At 36.4% G+C, this 19,542-nt stretch overlaps 1 protein-coding gene across 2 annotated transcripts in view; it reads left to right on the top strand.

Annotated features, from left to right (window-relative positions):
- Positions 1-59: 59 nt before the first annotated feature.
- The window catches only part of LOC110446642 (intraflagellar transport protein 57 homolog), a 24,509-nt gene continuing 5,026 nt past the window's right edge, over positions 60-19,542 (top strand). Inside the window, exons 1-11 of one of the 2 annotated variants that reach the window (XM_021491895.1) lie at positions 60-144; positions 2,418-2,606; positions 3,394-3,502; positions 4,846-4,899; positions 5,662-5,780; positions 6,221-6,314; positions 7,640-7,654; positions 14,679-14,762; positions 15,400-15,522; positions 16,032-16,298; positions 17,734-17,800. In XM_021491895.1, the coding sequence (XP_021347570.1) occupies positions 2,449-2,606; positions 3,394-3,502; positions 4,846-4,899; positions 5,662-5,780; positions 6,221-6,314; positions 7,640-7,654; positions 14,679-14,762; positions 15,400-15,522; positions 16,032-16,298; positions 17,734-17,800 (1,090 nt within the window). In that variant the 5' untranslated portion in view covers positions 60-144; positions 2,418-2,448. The remainder of the gene's footprint in view (positions 145-2,417; positions 2,607-3,393; positions 3,503-4,845; positions 4,900-5,661; positions 5,781-6,220; positions 6,315-7,639; positions 7,655-14,678; positions 14,763-15,399; positions 15,523-16,031; positions 16,299-17,733; positions 17,801-19,542) is intronic. The other variant, XM_021491896.1, reaches the window with a different exon arrangement.

The following is a 19,542-nucleotide window of genomic DNA, read 5'->3' as shown; positions in this document are numbered from 1 at the left end:
TAAGGCGCATGTGGTGAATATGGGTTAAACTCGACATCATGCAAATGTTTTGTAAAAACGGAAAAAGGGCACTATTGCTCAAGCGTAAAACTACGTCGATGAAATTCTTTCCAAACGAAAACCAAGGCAAACTTGTGACAGCAGGTAAATAACACCGATTAAGTGTTGTAATGTTACAGATCGACATGTTTAAGAAGTCATTGATTAACATTAAGAATTTCAGTTTAAATAAATAATGTTTATTGCTGTTCTGCTTTCCCAGAGGAAATTGTGTTTATTGCAGTTTAGTTTTCCTTGAGGGCCGAATCTAAACTGCACGGTTACCGTGCCAATTTTACTATCTATCTATCTTTATGTTATACTCCACAGATACCAATATTGCTTTAATGCGGAGGGGGTTGTCCATTACTACTGAAAAGTCAAATCCTGTCAAGAGCGTAGCTTTTGCTTACCTTTGACATCGTCGGATTTTGAATTCTGCATAATACGTGATTGATATTTTACAATGTACTGCTGTACTAGCCTCCTCGTCTGTCACTACACCCTATACCCTATTGACTCACAGTTTAGGTGTTTTGACAGACCAGGCCAGTACTTATGATTTTGCCCTAAATACTTTATTTTGTTTCATGCCAGTTGTGTTTGCCAAGGGTTGTTTCGCCCTAATGCATTAGAGCATCATGAGATGTTAAATTGTCAGCGATTAAAAAATACTGTTTTTATGTTTCACCTCGCAATTACATTATCTGTGATTTCACAAACAATTGTGTTACCGAATAACTGACCTAGAGTATGCTGTATACTGTAGAGGGTTCGGGGTTGTTTTGCCCGAAATCCTGTTCGCCTTAGGTTGTTTCGTGTTAGGTTGTTTCGCCCTAAAACAAAAATATTAGGGTGAATTATTGTATGGTATTTTCTTTCAATTTTAGTAGTTTTTAGTCACAAATCAAGTCTTCTTAGTCTTCCATATCATTAAAATCAATTTCATAGAAAAAATGTGTTTGTCTTATAAGTGAGTGTGACAAACGACGGCTGTGAAAAGCTGACTCTGCTGTCAAATAAATAAAAATACATTTGAATATCAATTATTATATAAGCATATCAATTTTTTAAAAAACATTTAGGGCGAACAGGATTTAGGGCGAAACAACCCGTTACCAGTGAGAATGTAGATGGGAGTATAATGATATGACTAAAGGTGACTTGAACATATATTCAAACGCGCCACAAGAAGCTCACAGCTGTCAATCGTCGTCATCGCTATATGAACTATATGAAGTGACTCATTGTGAAGGTCTCATACCACCAAACAGACAAGAAAAAGTTTTGCACTACAACATATTTAGGTCACAACAACCTGATCCCCTGTACACTAAATTTTAACTATTCAAACATAACTGATTCAACATTTAAACATATACACTGTACTTCAGTGTTTTCTATTTAACTAGTTAAAAATGTAAGTATAATTGTTTATGTAACATGTTTTACTAAATGTTGACTACTGGTAATTTATTTAGGATCATGATGGACGTGGCTCGAGAGCCAAAGACTGATGAAATGTTTTAGTTCTATCAATTTTATTCCATATCAGAGCTGTGGATACCCAACACAATATTGATAAACATATATGCTATTCACATTTCGCTAAGGATCACTTTCTTTTTTGGGCAAAAAAATAAATATTTTATTTGGTTTATACTGTGATTATTTTTGAAAAATTGATTGTTCTTTTAATTAATCAGCATGAAAAAAATCCAAAAACTGTAATTACAGTTGGAAAATGAGCCACAGGAAAAGGGTTACCCTTAAAATCACGAAGGTAGCTGCGTTGTAGCCCTAGAACATCCTCCAGCATGACGTCTGGATGGTTTCCGTTAGTTAGGGAAAGATTCCACATTCTTGCCACCCCACTTTGAGACACACCAAGGTCTGCTGCAAGCTGACGTTGAAACATGCTAGCTTACAGCACTCCGATGCCCCTATTCATTTCACCGCCATTTAACTTGTCTGGTTCGTATTTGTGTCATATTAAAACAAAAACAGTCAAAGAATATTCATCAAATTGATTTCCTTATCAATTTGAACAACACCTTTCTTAGCCTTGCCTAGCTTTTGAAAGGGATGTACACATGGAAAAGCGATGCAATTTTAAACTGCATTATAGGTATTAGTATTCTTGTTTTATTATCTCCCCTAGCAACAACAGATAAAGTTGAATCCCACTCCCCAAAAATATTGTCACTTGTGTATAATGTTGAATTCAAGTGGGGAAAAGGCTTGCACTGTCTTCCCCAACCCATTGATCCATTTATTTGGATAATTGGTCCATGTTTGTGATAGGGAAGATGTTCAGGGGAAACAAATAATTTTCTGTTGATCAGCCGTCTGTGTCGGGCCATTGTTTATTTTTGCAGAGCCTAGGTAGTGCTACTGCGGAGAGTCAAGATGTCGGAAGACAAGCGAAGAGGGGAAGAAGTAGAAGATGGCGGGCCTGGTCTTGTCTACATGCCATTTGTCGTCATGGAAGAATTCCTAGACAAACTCAGATTACTGAATTATGAGAAGGAGTTTTCCCGTGTACTTAATATGAAACCAATATCAAGGTACAACATGATGAATTAACAGTGTGCTCTATCACTTTGGGTCATTGTCAATTTTCTACATATTTATTAGAATATATGGCGATGCCAAAATTGGTTTATTCTCGCCTAGCATACATGTCTATTTTCACACCTAATAACAATTTGGTCTGTTTCAAAATGATGCAGGAGGTTATAATACATATTATTATTAAGAAACTATGTCTACCTTAATCAATAAATATTCCATAATCTTCGTAAAAAACTATAGTGACATGTGGTAGAAGATGGTATTTGTATATTAAAAAAGAAAAAAGGATACATTTATTTTAATTTTGTATCGGATGTCAAAATAGTTACATTTTTATAATTCTGAGTTATTATAACATCACAATTGATCATAAGTGAAGCCTCATTAACTTACGTCCTTAAATGACTGTTAAACAAAATCAAACCAAACCAAACCAAACCTCATTAAGTAACTTTAATATCAATGATTATTTAAACATTCTGTAATGGATTGTCTATAATTTCAACTGATACAACCACAGTTGACTTGAAGTTGTTTTATTTTGATGGTTACATGTGCCTGCAGAATAAATGTGTTTATCTCCAAAATATTTATCATAGAGCACCTCTTCGGGCGAAGGGAACTTAATTTTGTGATAAAAGTTTAAATCATCAAGGGAATGGGATGGTGACAGGATGACATTTCAAATTAAAAGTGCTCACTTATTTTCTTCTGAAATGTGCTCATTGATCAATGCATTATATTATAGATATACACTGATTTACTGTACAATAATTTCAGACATTACTTCGCCATACCAACAAACCCAGGGGAACAGTTCTTCATGTTTACCTCACTGTCGGCTTGGCTGCTGAGGAAGGCTGGCAAGAGTTTTGAACAACCACAGGAAGTATGTACAGACTGATAGTAGATTAATGAAATGCCCCACTACCATTTCCATCAGCATTTAGACTTATATTTTTATCAGTCTGATAAAAGAATTCATTTAAAAGAATGAATAATTGAAATAATATCATTGGCTTAGCCTTTTTCTTACAACTTTATCTAATTTTAAGCAGCAACTCTTTAATCTCAATCACTGCAACAATATACAAATTTGATTAAAATGAAATATTTTGTGATCAGAGCTTTCTAAATGAGGTTAATTTAAGAAATTTTAATTTTGTATTGCTTGTAGCCCTTGTTGATGTTTTATATGTTTAAAAGCTTTAGTGAAGTTGTGTGATTTACTGTAGATTTCAAAAAGAATTCATACATTTATTTTACATATAGTTCATGCACACTTAATTCCATAACTTCACAATTCTGCTTATTTCACAAGGACATAAATTCATGCATGTATTGCAAATTATGAACAGAACAAAAATTGTTCTTGTTATACAAATGTATTGTAATGAAATGTAAGTATTTACAGTACAACATATGTGTAAGATGTAAAAAGAGTTGTATACAAATGGCAGATGAAACATTTATTGGTTATTTAATACAAGATTTAACCNACGAATTTTGCTGGTTAATTGCGAAAGTGTGGAGCCACCTTAATTCTTCAATTTCTAAAATGTATCTGCATTTTTCATAACAGTTCCAGATTAAGTGAGATCAATATTCGTAAGCTCCTGATTTTTGTGTTGCCTGCAAAGCGAGGCGACATAGATATTACTTTTTCTGTGGCGTCGCCATACGTCGTCCGAAACAAGGTTTCTGTGCGATAGCTAGAGTTCCTTTGGGTTGATTGAACTCAAACTTGGTACACATATTGCACACTAATATAGCTCAGATGAGTTCGCATTTTAGAATGCGAAATGCCAAATAAGGGCAGTGTGTATACGTAGTAAATGGAATAACTTATTTTAAGTTTTTAATCAATTCCTTTCAACTTCTGTATGGTAATGAAAGAAGCAATAATGTTTAGCATATATTACACGTTTTTCTGTCAAGTTTCAACTCTGCATTTTTGCATATCACACTTGACATAGCAACGATGTTCATCGTTTTTGCCGTTACTTGTTTACGCGATAACTCAAGCCAAAACAGTTTTCTCACTAAAAGCGCCGAGCAGGCGACACATCCACTCCTGTATAATTCCTATTGTTCATGATGAATGACTACAGAACAAATAAATAGTTATGAACTCATTGCCTGAAAAGAAGATGAGATTAAAAACATGTGAAGTTTTATTTATAAAATTGCTTTGTTGAATACCATTGCGAGTGTACTGGTTTATGTCTACAGTACGATGATCCCAATGCCACGATATCAAGTATATTGGAGGAAGTCAGAAAACTGGTAAGTATTGATTGGTTTTAAACAACAATTGTATTTCAACAGAGAATTCTAAGATCACCAAAATATTCTACAGATTACATGAACTAGTCCTGTTAAAAGTGTATTTGAAAATTATAATGTTTTTATGCTAATATCCTCAGTTTGGAAATATGTTGTTAGAAAGTTTTACTTTATACACAAACAATTTTTTCCCGCCGCCACGAAGTGGAAGCGAGACATAGGTGTTGCTTTTACGGCGACAGAACCAAGTCCAAACTTGGACCATAGATGCATCCTAGGTAGTATATCTCAACCCATGCATCAAATGCTGGATGTGGCCTACCTTTCATGGTCCATTGACTTTGATAGCATCAACATCAACATTGAGTTTTTGTGTTTAAGTTAGTTTCTTTGATATGTGCATTGATGGTCAATTCAAAGTGGGGCATAGGCGAGACATATCAATCCGAATGGCTTGTTAATAAATACATTGTTTGTGCATAAAGTAAAACTTTGATATTAATGTTTATATGTATTTAGAAATAATAGTACAATATTTAAGTGACAAAGATATAGCTAGGGGCTATACTGGAATCTGCTGATATGTTCGTCCATAAACAGTATTTGTCTCTGTGTTTGTTACTAGACCATATCTAGGGACAGTTTTGTATACTTGATTACTTCCTCAGGTAGTTGTGCACATAACAAACTAAGGCTAATACAGCATCAGTTTGCTTTTCGTTGTCATTCTTCATGAATATTTCTTATTAACTTCATTTACAGGGACACCAGATAGACTTTCCACCGTCCAAACTTAAGCAGGGCTGTGGAGAGCATGCAATTTATGTCCTCACCAGACTTGCAGACGAGGCCCTCAAGTCTACAAATTTCTCCTGGGAAAAGTGAGTGGGTGCTTTTCAATTACTATGACCACTGTAATGTAGGTNGGGGGGGGGGGGTGTTACTTCAGGATTAACAGTAGGCTACTGCTTCTAAAGGAATGCTTAATTTGGCAGCAACCATAATGATATCACACATATAATAGTTTTGTTGATGATTCACATGATATTAGAGCACACACTTGTTGTTGCTCAGTATATTGTAATAAAGTGTATCCATTGGACTATTTTGACAGTGTTCCGCCTCTGGGCTTAATTAAACACTGCAAAAATTAGTTCCTTCACATGTCTAGATCGCAAAATTATAAACTGTGTAAATCTATTTTTCTTATTTTGGGTCAAAAACGTGAAAGTTTAAGTCTGCATAAATAGCCTGTTATGGACCGAAGCATTGAACTAAACTCTATCTTGAGCTGTCAATAAGTAATATGAGGTTTCTATAGACCAGAGTACCCTACAGAGGAGACGGAGGAGGAGACAGTGATAGAAGATGATGCTGAGCTGACTCTAGGAGAAGTGGAGAAAAACTTCTTTCAGGTATGTACAGCTGTCGACAGAAACCTGGGCCTGTATTAAGGAAACCGTTCTCATGCTCAAGCATGGATTCTGTGCTCAAACCAGCTTTCTTGTAGCTCACTTAAATCATGTCAAAAGATCAAAAAGTCAAACGTAAACATCGAAAACAGTATTCGGCTGGAAGTCTCTTTAATGTTTTTCCAAATCTACAGAATAACTTTTTTTATTAATCTATAACCAGAACAAGAAATTAGTCTGGAGCTCAAAATTTATGCTTGAAAATGAGAACGATTTCATGAATACAGGGCCTGGGCTCAACACTGTAAGCAGTTTGGGTGACTATACACTGATGGTGTTTGAAGCTTCCTATAAAATGGTAGAAATAAGTTATCAAAAGTTCTCTTAACACATTTTTTGGCTTATTCTTAATTTTGTGTTGGTGCAAGTTTGCTGTGTTGAATTACGACTCAAAATTGTAATGTCTATGTCCACAGTTGTACTGCAGAGAAACTTACAATGTAGCAATATTCTGTGGTGGAAACATATTTTGTTATGAAATATCTTACAAAAATTCTAAAATTGTAATTATGTAATATTTTTAACTTGTTTGATCACTCAATGAAGTTTCAAACGTTGCAATATTATTTTTGATTTGGACCATTTTCATGGGGACCAGGGGCTTTAATTAGATCAGGGTTTTTTTCTCCAAAAAGAATGATACAACTTTTTACACAAAATTATATTTAAAAACTTTTCGGAGATAGAGTGTATTACTTAAGCTTATGTCTTACAGTTCTAGTCAACCATTGTCCTTATTATTCATAAACATAATTGAAGACACCAACAGTAATTTCTTTGTGACATGGTGGTCATTACATGTACCAGTTTGTTTATAAGCTGTTCTAATGCTTTGTCGTTATCACATTGATTGGTTGGCCAATTAAATGTTTGTTAACATCTAATCAGAGTATCATTGGCCAATGAGATGTTTGTTTACATATGATCTCAGTGTCATTGGCCAACGTGATGTTTGTTTACATATGATCTCAGTATTGTTGGTCAATGAGATATTTGTTTAGATATGATCTCAGTATTGTTGGCCAATGAGATGTTTGTTAAAATATGATCTCAGTGTCATTGGCCAACGAGATGTTTGTTAAAATATGATCTCAGTATTGTTGGTCAATGAGATATTTGTTTAGATATGATCTCAGTATCGTTGGCCAATGAGATGTTTGTTTAGATATGATCTCAGTATCATTGACCAATGAGATATTTGTTTACATATGATCACAGTAGTATTGACCAATGAGATGTTTGTTTACGTTTGATTTAACACTTTCCAGTATATGCAGCAGTCGGTGGGTATATAATCACAGTTAACAACTATTGTCCCTCCTGTAGTTTTTTCAAATCAAATCAAATTAATTCTATGATATTTATAATGAGTTAATACTGCTGTATGTTAACCAAATTCACAAACCATACCAATTGGTTGTTTCCTCTAGATTGAAATAGAAGTAAAGTGTTGTAGATATTTTAAAGGGAGGTAACTGATGAAAGTTACCTCATTATAACAGGCTGTTGTTATAGATATAGCGTTCGACTTGAGCAGTAAATTAGACCTGATCCTATGGAGCTCGAAATGCTTTAACCTTAAATTCCATACTAATAACCTTGTTTACTATGCCCATTGATGCAAATCTTAATTGCTCAGACTTTTTTGAAAATCATTTTCAGGGTGCGTCTACTCTTTAACTGTAATTGCCATTAATTTCTTGATAGAAACAAAAATGTATAATCCTGAGGGGTTCAAATCGAATACAAGCTCTGCCCACTCCTCACCTGGATTGCATGGTCATTTCTGTCACATTAAAATAAGGGGGCATTTTAGTTAGCTCTTGATAGCCTGCCTAGGAAAGCAGGAGGATATTATATAGCAGGCCTAGGCAAGCAGGAGAATGTTATAAACCAGGCCTAGGAAAGCAGGAGGATATTGTATAGCAGGCCTAGGAAAGCAGGAAAATATTATATAGCAGGCCTAGGAAAGCAGGAGAATATTATATAGCAGGCCTAGGAAAGCAGGAGAATGTTATATAGCAGGCCTAGGTAGACAGGAGAATGTTATATAGCAGGCCTAGGTAGGCAGGAGGATATTATATCGCAGGCCTAGGAAAGCAGGAGGATATTATATAGCAGGCCTAGGAAATCAGGAAAATGTTATATAGCAGGCCTAGGAAAGCAGGAGAATGTTATATTGCAGGCCTGGGTAGGCAGGAGGATATTATATAGCAGGCCTAGGTAGGCAGGAGAATGTTGTATAGCAGGCCTAGGTAGGTAGGAGAATGTTATATAGCAGGCCTAGGAAAGCAGGAGAATGTTATATAGCAGGCCTAGGTTGGCAGGAGAATGTTATATAGCAGGCGTAGGAAAGCAGGAAAATGTTATATAGCAGGCCTAGGTAGGTAGGAGAATGTTATATAGCAGGCCTAGGAAAGCAGGAGAATGTTATATAGCAGGCCTATGAAAGCAGGGGGATATTATATAGCAGGCCTAGGTAGGCAGGAGAATATTATATAGCAGGCCTAGGAAAGCAGGAGAATGTTATATAGCAGGCCTAGGTTGGCAGGAGAATGTTATATAGCAGGCGTAGGAAAGCAGGAAAATGTTATATAGCAGGCTTAGGTAGGCAGGAGGATGTTATATAGCAGGCCTAGGTAGGCAGGAGAATGTTATATAGCAGGCTTAGGAAAGCAGGGGGATATTATATAGCAGGCCTAGGCAAGCAGGGGGATATTATATAGCAAGCCTAGGAAAGCAGGAGAATGTTATATAGCAGGCCTAGGTTGGCAGGAGAATGTTATATAGCAGGCGTAGGAAAGCAGGAAAATGTTATATAGCAGGCCTAGGTAGGCAGGAGAATGTTATATACCAGGCCTAGGAAAGCAGGAAAATGTTATATAGCAGGCTTAGGTAGGCAGGAGAATGTTATATAGCAGGCTTAGGTAGGCAGGAGAATGTTATATAGCAGGCCTAGGAAAGCAGGAGAATGTTATATAGCAGGCCTAGGAAAGCAGGAGAATGTTATATAGCAGGCCTATGAAAGCAGGGGGATATTATATAGCAGGCCTAGGCAAGCAGGGGGATATTATATAGCAAGCCTAGGAAAGCAGGAGAATGTTATATAGCAGGCCTAGGAAAGCAGGTGGATATTATATAGCAGGCCTAGGAAAGCAGGAAAATGGTATATAGCAGGCCTAGGTAGGCAGGAGGATATTATATCGCAGGCCTAGGAAAGCAGGAGGATATTATATAGCAGGCCTAGGCAAGCAGGAGAATGTTATAAACCAGGCCTAGGAAAGCAGGAAGATATTGTATAGCAGGCCTAGGAAAGCAGGAAAATATTATATAGCAGGCCTAGGAAAGCAGGAGAATGTTATATAGCAGGCCTAGGTAGACAGGAGGATATTATATAGCAGGCCTAGGAAATCAGGAAAATGTTATATAGCAGGCCTAGGAAAGCAGGAGAATGTTATATTGCAGGCCTGGGTAGGCAGGAGGATATTATATAGCAGGCCTAGGTAGGCAGGAGAATGTTATATAGCAGGCTTAGGAAAGCAGGGGGATATTATATAGCAGGCCTAGGTAGGCAGGAGAATGTTATATAGCAGGCATAGGTAGGCAGGAGAATGTTATATAGCAGGCATAGGTAGGCAGGAGAATGTTATATAGCAGGCATAGGTAGGCAGGAGAATGTTATATAGCAGGCATAGGTAGGCAGGAGCATGTTATATAGCAGGCCTAGGTAGGCAGGAGAATGTTGTATAGCAGGCCTAGGTAGGTAGGAGAATGTTATATAGCAGGCCTAGGTAGGTAGGAGAATGTTATATAGCAGGCCTAGGAAAGCAGGAAAATGTTATATAGCAGGCCTAGGAAAGCAGGAGAATGTTATATTGCAGGCCTGGGTAGGCAGGAGGATATTATATAGCAGGCCTAGGAAAGCAGGAAAATGGTATATAGCAGGCCTAGGTAGGCAGGAGGATATTATATAGCAGGTCTAGGAAAGCAGGAGAATATTTTATAGCAGGCTTAGGTAGGCAGGAGGATATTATATAGCAGGCCTAGGTAGGCAGGAGGATATTATATAGCAGGTCTAGGAAAGCAGGAGAATGTTATATAGAAGGCCTAGGAAAGCTGTTATAATGTGTTATTTTTATGCCCCCGCCATAAAATGGAGGGGCATATACATGTAGTGTTGCCCATGTCCGTCGTGTCGCGTCCCGTCCCGATTCAATGTAAACACTTAGCAACTTCATTATTTGACAGATTTTGGTCAAACTTTATACAAAGGTACAACCCCTCCATAAAATGGGGGGGGGGGGCATATAGTGTTGCCCATGTCCGTTGCGTCCCATCCTGATTCAATGTAAACACTTAGTAACTTCATTCTGTCAAACTTTATACAAAGGTCAAGTATGAGACATTGTTGTGTTTCACGGTTCCAAGGTCAAGGCCAAGGTCACTGTTGCTACATACAGAAAATCACCAACTGATTCAATTCAAACACTTAGCAACTTCATTCTTTCACCAATTTTGGTCAAACTTTATTTAAAGGTCAAGTATGGGTATACCTCGGACATTCTTGTGTTTCAGGATGGTAATAACATACAAAAAAACATGAATTTTAAAATCAACTTATCAACTTTAAGTGTAGTACTTTGTGTGTGTGCATGTTTCAGGGTATCAAGATCAAAGTGGTTGTACCTTTTTATAAAACACTGAAACTACTTTCACATGGCAGCGGGGGCATTTATGTCTCACAGACATTTTCTAGTTATTAATATACTCCAGTATCTTATAACCAAAACAGCCTGATACCATGAGTTAATATTCAAGATATGGGATGGATGGTAGTCAAGTCATTGTATCTACTATACTGTATGTGTAATATTTAGTATGGCTGTAACATGTAGATATTTGTCTAATATAATTAGAATATCATTATCTCTCCTGTTGTACATTTATATTTCTTTCTTTTTCTCCAATGACATTTTTATCAGTTTAGAAATTTCGATAAGAAAATAATACTTTTGACTAATAGTTTTCTTCAGTTATGTAATTTTGTAGATTTGTTTTTAGCTCTTTTGATTTTTGATGTTAATTTTATAAATAGATTTAGATACTTAATAAATTCCCTGTCTATCTTATATACATTGTATATATGTTGCTATTTTTATCGTACTCACTACATATACTACATCAGTATCAATCAAAAGCAGGTGTCTATTTACTTTCATGACATGCTTTTAAAAAGAAATTGTTGTACAAATTAATGAAAATAAATCTGGGTATTGGATACATTGTCTAAGGGCACTGTTGGACTTTTGGTGATGGTAGCACAATTTTACAACTAAAACATTATATGATACAGTACAAGAGCAAATCTATCAGAGAGCATTGCTCCAGCTACCCAGCTGTATAAATAGCAAGGGATTTTGAGGGATATTTGTTGTCAGGACATTTTGTATACAATTAACTAAATCCAAATCCATGTTTCTATGGGGTAATTAAAAAAAAAAGATATACACAATTCAAATCCACTCAATACATAATATAATGAGATTACTTTCTCCAGTTTTACCTGACAGTTAACATTTTTCTGTTATAAAATTATGGTAGGTTTTAGTTTCAGAAGTAAACTACATGTAACAGTATTATACCAGTAGTCAGTGCAATAAATGTCCACACAGATATCGTTAGCTAATTTCACACTTTTTATAAAATGATGGTGGTAGCACAATATGACAAACATTACATTATACAAAAACAGCACCAGGGCAAAGCTGTCACAGAGCATTGCTGATAAAACAAAGAAACACGAGAACAAAGCTGTCACAGAGCATTGCTGATAAAACAAAGAAACACGAGAACAAAGCTGTCACAGAGCATTGCTGATAAAACAAAGAAACACGAGAACAAAGCTGTCACAGAGCATTGCTGATAAAACAAAGAAACACGAGAACAAAGCTGTCACAGAGCATTGCTGATAAAACAAAGAAACACGAGAACAAAGCTGTCACAGAGCATTGCTGATAAAACAAAGAAACACGAGAACAAAGCTGTCACAGAGCATTGCTGTTTAAACAAAGAAACACCAGAGCAAAGCTGTCACAGAGCATTGCTATTTAAACAAAGAAACACCAGAGCAAAGCTGTCACAGAGCATTGCTAATAAAACAAAGAAACACCAGAGCAAAGCTGTCACAGAGCATTGCTATTTAAACAAAGAAACACCAGAGCAAAGCTGTCACAGAGCATTGCTAATAAAACAAAGAAACACCAGAGCAAAGCTGTCACAGAGCATTGCTAATAAAACAAAGAAACACCAGAGCAAAGCTGTCACAGAGCATTGCTATTTAAACAAAGAAACACCAGAGCAAAGCTGTCACAGAGCATTGCTAATAAAACAAAGAAACACCAGAGCAAAGCTGTCACAGAGCATTGCTATTTAAACAAAGAAACACCAGAGCAAAGCTGTCACAGAGCATTGCTAATAAAACAAAGAAACACCAGAGCAAAGCTGTCACAGAGCATTGCTAATAAAACAAAGAAACACAAGAACAAAGCTGTCACAGAGCATTGCTAATAAAACAAAGAAACACAAGAACAAAGCTGTCACAGAGCATTGCTAATAAAACAAAGAAACACAAGAACAAAGCTGTCACAGAGCATTGCTAATAAAACAAAGAAACACAAGAACAAAGCTGTCACAGAGCATTGCTAATAAAACAAAGAAACACAAGAACAAAGCTGTCACAGAGCATTGCTAATAAAACAAAGAAACACAAGAACAAAGCTGTCACAGAGCATTGCTAATAAAACAAAGAAACACAAGAACAAAGCTGTCACAGAGCATTGCTAATAAAACAAAGAAACACAAGAACAAAGCTGTCACAGAGCATTGCTAATAAAATAAAGAAACACAAGAACAAAGCTGTCACAGAGCATTGCTAATAAAACAAAGAAACACCAGAACAAAGCTGTCACAGAGCATTGCTATTTAAACAAAGAAACACCAGAGCAAAGCTGTCACAGAGCATTGCTATTTAAACAAAGAAACACCAGAGCAAAGCTGTCACAGAGCATTGCTAATAAAACAAAGAAACACCAGAGCAAAGCTGTCACAGAGCATTGCTAATAAAACAAAGAAACACAAGAACAAAGCTGTCACAGAGCATTGTTAATAAAACAAAGAAACACAAGAACAAAGCTGTCACAGAGCATTGCTAATAAAACAAAGAAACACAAGAACAAAGCTGTCACAGAGCATTGCTAATAAAATAAAGAAACACAAGAACAAAGCTGTCACAGAGCATTGTTAATAAAACAAAGAAACACAAGAACAAAGCTTTCACAGAGCATTGCTAATAAAACAAAGAAACACGAGAACAAAGCTGTCACAGAGCATTGCTAATAAAATAAAGAAACACGAGAACAAAGCTGTCACAGAGCATTGCTATTTAAACAAAGAAATCACTCCATTTGTTTTCCACTCTGTTACCAGACAGTTGACATTTTTGTGTCGTAGTGAAATATGTCAGTTTGTAGTAATGAAATAAACTAACATTATACTACCATAAGTTAATGCCATAGATAGTGTACACATAGGAGGACCACATATAAAGCTGATTTTACACTTTTTCTTTATTTTTTGTTAATCTTCTTTTACTGACAATTTTTTCACTATTTATATCTTACAGCACTCCAATCATAAGACATATTTTGTAACTTTCCACAATGATTAGTTGAAATTTTGTATTTTACATGTCATTACATTAAAATAGTTTTATATAGCCAATTAAATGATGCTGCATCTTGATAACGCATAATTCACTCTTCAATTTAGTTGTATTTTCTATTTCAATTGATGCATTAAATGAAAATATATGTTCAAATTAATAATAGATTTTACTACAGTTGTTTATTAACTCATACACATATCTGTTGGTTTAATAATTTTATACTCCAGCAGCGTTACGAACAGACAAATTATGATTCCAAATTTATTAGGAAATAGTTACAGGGAAATCTGTAACTACAATGTATTCAATAATGTAAATTGCAACTATACACTAATGTACAGTGTATAAGTATTCACCTATAAGGTGATATAAACACAAATAAAAACATCTACTTGTAGAAAATGTACACATTTCCTTATAAGGTAATGTACATATTTCCTTATAAGGTAATGTACATATTTTCTTATAAGGTAATTTACAGATTTCCTTTTAAGGCAATCTACTTTTTTTTATAAGGTACATATTGTATTATACTATATTAACATGTAAGGTAGTGTAAATATTCCTATTTGATGTTTTTATAGCAACATGGTGATGATGAAGATGAGTTTGAGGAGGAAGAACAGATCATGGATTTAGAAGGACTGAAGCGTCTCGGCCAGAGTAAGGTTGGTATTCATTACCTGTGTTTACAGGATATTCATTTCATTCCGCATTCTTTCAAATTTTTGAATAGTAAGAGAGATGACGAGGGAGGAGTTCACCAGAACACAAATATCTAGACCTGTAGGTGTGTAACTTATAAATAACTGTATATATTGTTGTTTGTTATATACTTAATAACTTCCTGTAATCTAATTGGCTAGGTTCTATACACCTGACAGAATTTTAGAAACTCCTGTAAATCAGATTTGATAAACACTTGGTTATCTTGTACCATCAATAAGGTATGGTATTGTTCAGCACGATTGTTTTACTGACTTGAGCTGACGTATGTTTTGTACACCTGTAATAAACTATTGACAGTGGCATCAAAACAACCCAATAATAATAATGTTAATTTTCTGAAATATCATTGTTGAAGCATAGACTATGATATTACATTGTATTATTACATAATCTCAGCTTTTCCGCGGTCAGGATAACTTTTATATTTTCAAATCACATCACATATTTCACCATCTCAAAAGTCCACATAAGTGTTTATGTAATAGCATACCAATGGTTATGGGCTATAAAATAGATCTGTACTTTGCTGCCAAAGGCAGGATAATTGGTTATCCTTTGACCTACTTATCTCAACAGCAAGCTAATGAGAGTACCAAACCAGATGATATTCTGGAATCAACGACAGATGCTGCCGACTGGAAGCTAGAGGTGGAGCGTGTCCAGCCCCAGCTGAAGGTCACCATACGTACAGATAACAAGGTCAGTGGAGGACACAAAAATAAGGCTTCCCTGATAATTGAGGATTTTTATCTCATAGCAAATTAAAGTTGGTTAAAATAAAATTGCATATTTTTTACATTTTCATTTTCTTTTCATTGTCAGATTTAAGTTCACTAATGAGGTTTGAAAAATATGGAAAAAAATTGTCAAAAATTTGGTAACTTTTCTTTTCCTTAATGTTACAATTACTGTTTGCATTTCTAGCATAAATATTTCTTTTTGTTAACTTTTTTTCTCCATAATATTGTTTGGAACTCAAATGATTTGAATTGTTGAAATACTAGTAAACAAAACAAAACAAAACTGATAAAAAAAACCCACCTTGATGTTATTCTGAAATGAATGATCATTTATAAAAAAAATATGTGCATTGAAAGTGCTGTGCTACCTAGGTGTATACCATCACCAAGTATTGTAACATCATTATAGACATTCTAAGCAATCAAAATATATGTAGCGTGGTCCCTACATTGTGTTATATTGTACAGGACTGGAGAGTACATGTAGAACAGATGCACCAACACAAAGACGGTATAGAGTCGTCGCTGACAGAAACTAAGACCCACTTAGACAAACTCCACGACGAAATCACTCGCACCATGGAAAAGATCTCCAGCCGAGAAAAGTACATTAACACCCAGCTGGAGCATTTGTTGGTGCAGTTCAGGGCAGAGCAGGAACAGTTATCGGAGACAAAGGAGCGGTATAGGCAGGCTAGTGGGGGTGTCACAGAAAGGTCAAGGATGTTAGCTGAGGTAAGGATTATCTCCCTTTTTAGGTCACCTGAGCTTCNTTTTAGGTCACCTGAGCTTGGCTCAAGTGACCTATTCAAATCATCGTCGTCCGTCGTGCGTAATTTCTCTTTACATTTTCAACTTCTTCTGAAGAACCAGGGGATGGATTTTTTTCAAACTTGGTCAGAATCATCCTTGGTAGATGAGGCTTCAAAATTGTAAAATTGGGATTCCTACCCCAACCCCTGGGGCCAGGGCGGGGCCCCAAAGGGAAAATTATCCAATATTTCAAAAATCTTCTTCTCCAGACTCAGAGGTACTACATTCAGTTTCAGTGCATAAAAGGAAAGATCATCAGGGGCTTTGTTTAAATTCTAAATTTCAGGACCCTCATGCTATCTGTTCTCCCTTGGGGAGGGGGTAAAGTTTACTATAGTTTATATAAGGAAATACCACTATTGGGTATATTTTATCCATTTTCAGCAGAAAATTACTCAAACTTAGTCAGAATTATCTTTGGTGAATGAGGGTATGAGGATATTACATTGTAAAATTAGGATTCTTGCCCGATCCCCAGGGGCTAGGGCGGGGCCCCAAAAGGAACATTTACCAATATTTTCAAATTTTATCCTTTGATGACATGACAAGTATTGTATTTCACTTAGTTTACATCCTGATTTCCACATCACATCTAAACAATAAAATAAAGCTACCAGTACCTATGATATAACTCAGGTGACCACTAAGGCCCTTGGGCCTCTATTATTGGTTGTTAACCACAGTAGGAGTTGTCTCCCCTCCTTTATATTGACTTCAATCTTTTTTACTCCTTTTGTTTTGTAAGAAAGGTTCATGTAGCACAGACAGATATGAGTTGATGTGAGATGTCTAGCATGGTCTGTACCCAGTCACCTTTGTACCGTACTAGTCATCTAAATGTCACACATATGAACCATACTCACAACCTGAAGAAAATTCTAAAAATAAAATAATAAAATTCGAAAATACTTTTTTACTGCTGTATTGTCATTGCCACTGTAAATAACTTACTTAACATCAGTCCATATAAAAAAATGTATTTACAAAGATCTGGATCCATGAAATGAAAAGTAAGTCATTAATATCCTTTGTTTAAATATATGTAAAATGATAAATTATTGATGTACTTCGTTGTGAATAAACATTAATCTAAGTATGGTGAAGTAATTTACAGGTTAGTGATATCATCTGTCAGCTGTCTTTCAAAGTGGTTATGATGATTAAAATTTTATTAAAAAGACCAACAGCTTTCAGATATCTTAAAATTGTAGAGACAGTTATTTTTTTCGAAAGGGGAATGAAGACATGTAACATAATTATATATTTTTTTTTGAGTTGACCGAATCTGAAAACAAGTGCTTTTACAAGTGATTTTATCCGCATGTCACCTTATTAAGTCTCCGCCGTTTACTTGTAGGTATCGGAGGAACTGGAACAAATTAAACAGGATATGGAGGAGCGAGGCAGCAGCATGACAGACGGAGGTAAGCTTTTTGTTCAGCCTCCAGAGGACCTACTTCGGTCACACACAGATATAAACACACTTTGTGTTCAGCATCCAGGGGACCTACTTCTGTCACACACAGATATAAACACACTTTAGTTCAGCAACCGGGGACCTACTTCTGTTAGGTCACACACAGATATAAACACACTTTTGTTCAGCATCCGGGGACCTACTTCTGTCACACACAGATATAAACACACTTTGTGTTCAGCATCCAGGGGACCTACTTCTGTTAGGTTACACACAGATATAAACACACTTTGTGTTCAACATCCAGGGGACCTACTTCTGTCACACACAGATATAAACACACTTTGTGTTCAGCATCCAGGGGAACTACTTCTGTCACACACAGATATGAACCCACTTTGTGTTCAGCATCCGGGGGACCTACTTCTGTTAGGTGACACACAGATATAAACCCACTTTGTGTTCAGCATCCAGGGGACCTTCTTCTGTTAGGTCACACACAGATATAAAAACACACTTTTGTTCAGCATGCGGGAGCCCTACTTCTGTCACACACAGATATAAACACACTTTTTGTTCAGCATCCAGGGGACCTACTTCTGTTAGGTTACACACAGATATAAACACACTTTGTGTTCAGCATACGGGGGTCCTACTTCTGTTAGGTCACACACAGATATAAACCCACTTTGTGTTCAGCATCCGAGGGACCTACTTCTGTTAGGTCACACACAGATATTAACCCACTTTGTGTTCAGCAACCGCGGGACCTACTTCTGTTAGTTGACACAGATATAAACACACATTGTGTTCAGCAACCGCGGGACCTACTTCTGTTAGGTGACACACAGATATAAACCCACTTTGTGTTCAGCATCCAGGGGACCTTCTTCTGTTAGGTCACACACAGATATAAAAACACACTTTTGTTCAGCATCCGGGAGACCTACTTCTGTCACACACAGATATAAACACACTATGTGTTCAGCATCCAGGGGAACTACTTCTGTCACACACAGATATAAACACACTTTGTACAGATATAAACACACTTTGTGTTCAGCATCCGGGGGACTTACTTCTGTTAGGTCACACACAGATATAAACACATTTTGTGTTCAGCATCCGGGGGACCTACTTCTGTTAGGTCTCACACAGATATAAACACACTTTGTGTTCAGCATCCGGGGGACTTACTTCTGTTAAGTCACACACAGATATAAACACACTTTGTGTTCAGCCTCAGGGGGACCTACTTCTGTTAGGTCTCACACAGATATAAACACACTTTGTGTTCAGCATCCCGGGGGACCTACTTCTGTTAGGTTTCACACAGATATAAACCCACTTTGTGTTCAGCATCCAGGGGACCTTCTTCTGTTAGGTCACACACAGATATAAAAACACACTTTTGTTCAGCATGCGGGAGCCCTACTTCTGTCACACACAGATATAAACACACTTTGTGCTCAGCATCCAGGGGAACTACTTCTGTCACACACAGATATAAACACACTTTGTGTTCAGCCTCAGGGGGACCTACTTCTGTTAGGTCACATACAGATATAAACCCACTTTGTGTTCAGCATCCGGGGGACCTATTTCTATTGGGTCACACACAGATATAAACACACTTTGTGTTCAGCATCCCGGGGGACCTACTTCTGTTAGGTTTCACACAGATATAAACCCACTTTGTGTTCAGCATCAGGGAGACCTACTTCTGTTAGGTCACACACAGATATAAAC

Source organism: Mizuhopecten yessoensis, unplaced genomic scaffold (assembly GCF_002113885.1).
Source record: "Mizuhopecten yessoensis strain PY_sf001 unplaced genomic scaffold, ASM211388v2 scaffold2905, whole genome shotgun sequence".
Classification (NCBI taxonomy): Eukaryota; Metazoa; Mollusca; class Bivalvia; order Pectinida; family Pectinidae; genus Mizuhopecten; species Mizuhopecten yessoensis.
This window is presented reverse-complemented; position numbering and strand designations above follow the sequence as displayed.